At 66.8% G+C, this 1,545-nt stretch overlaps 1 protein-coding gene across 1 annotated transcript in view; it reads left to right on the forward strand.

Annotated features, from left to right (window-relative positions):
• Positions 1–18: 18 nt before the first annotated feature.
• The window catches only part of UCP2 (uncoupling protein 2), a 3,839-nt gene continuing 2,312 nt past the window's right edge, over positions 19–1,545 (forward strand). Inside the window, exons 1-5 of the mRNA XM_019473884.1 lie at positions 19–319; positions 390–482; positions 864–965; positions 1,046–1,226; positions 1,446–1,539. Coding sequence (XP_019329429.1) covers positions 19–319; positions 390–482; positions 864–965; positions 1,046–1,226; positions 1,446–1,539 — 771 coding nt within the window. The remainder of the gene's footprint in view (positions 320–389; positions 483–863; positions 966–1,045; positions 1,227–1,445; positions 1,540–1,545) is intronic.

Here is a 1,545-nt window from a genome sequence, read left to right on the forward strand (position 1 = left end):
GGCGGAGGGCAGGGTGACATGGTCAGCGTCCCACAGATCCAGGGCGAGGTGCGGATCCCCCGGAGCACCAGCACCGTGGAGTACCGGGGTGTTTTGGGGACGCTGAGCACCATGGTGAGGACGGAGGGACCCCGCAGCCTCTACAGCGGGCTGGCGGCCGGGCTGCAGCGGCAGATGAGCTTCGCCTCCATCCGCATCGGGCTGTACGACTCGGTGAAGCAGCTCTACACCCCCAAGGGTGCCGAGAGTGAGTGTCCAGGCGGTCGGGACCCCGTCCCTGCGCACACCCCTCCCCGTCCCGATGCACAACCCTCTCCCAAGAGGGGCACAGCCCACCCCGATGGGAAACAGCCCACCCCTGGGTGAACACCCCACCCTGACGTGCACCCCTCCCCCCCGCAAGATGCACCCCCGAACTCCAGGCCGCTCACCCTGGGGTCCCCCCATCGCCAGGGAGGAGGGCGTCCGCGGGCTCTGGAGAGGTGGGGGCGGATGGGGACGGGGATTGGGATGGGGACAGGGATGGGATGGGGATAGGACAAGGATGGGGACGGGGATGGGTTGGGGACAGACATGGGAAAGTGGACGGGGATGGGATGGGAATAGGAATGGAAATGGGAACAGAAATGGGAATGGGGATGGGGAAAGGGACAGGGATGGGGAGAGGGATGGGGGATGCAGATGGGGATGGAGGCTGGGACAGGGATGGGGATAGGATGGGGGGGGGGGCAGGGATGAAATGGGAATGGGGACAGGGAGGGGGACGGGGAGGGGGACGGGGACAACAGGGTTGGGACACCCATCCAGGATGCTCCAGGAGGGGATGTGACCTCCATCCCTGATGCCACCACCCTCCTGCGCAGGGACGCTGCCCAACATCGCCCGCAACGCCATCGTCAACTGCGGGGAGCTCGTCACCTACGACCTCATTAAGGACGCGCTGCTGCGGGCGCAGCTGATGACAGGTGAGGATGGTGCCAGGGGGGACGCGGCCAGGCGCCGTCCCCGTCCCTGCAACCCTCAACCCCCCGGCTCTGCCCCACAGACAACGTCCCCTGCCACTTCGTAGCTGCCTTCGGGGCTGGCTTCTGCGCCACGATGGTGGCGTCACCGGTGGACGTGGTGAAGACGCGGTACATGAACGCCGGCCCCGGGCAGTACCGGAACGTGCTCAGCTGCCTCATCGCCCTGCTCATGCAGGACGGCCTCGCCGGCTTCTACAAGGGGTGAGTTTGGGGACGCCCCGCTGAGCACCGGCAAACTCAGTGCAATGATGGAGTGTGGACGGACACCAGCGTGGACCGGCTCCGCTTCACACCGCAGCATTGCCCGACGCACCCCAAATGTCCTAACCCATGTGCCGCCACCGGGGCACCAGGCAGGGCTTTGGGGACCGCAGGGATGTCCCCTCGATGTCCCCTCCAGCGCTGCTTTTCCCTGCGTAGGTTCGTCCCCTCCTTCCTGCGGCTCGGCTCCTGGAACGTGGTGATGTTCATCTCCTACGAGCAGCTGCAGCGCGCCGCGGTGCTGGCCTGGCCGGCCCAA

This window comes from Aptenodytes forsteri, unplaced genomic scaffold (genome assembly GCF_000699145.1).
Source record: "Aptenodytes forsteri isolate BGI_AS27 unplaced genomic scaffold, ASM69914v1 Scaffold231, whole genome shotgun sequence".
In the NCBI taxonomy this organism is placed as follows: Eukaryota; Metazoa; Chordata; class Aves; order Sphenisciformes; family Spheniscidae; genus Aptenodytes; species Aptenodytes forsteri.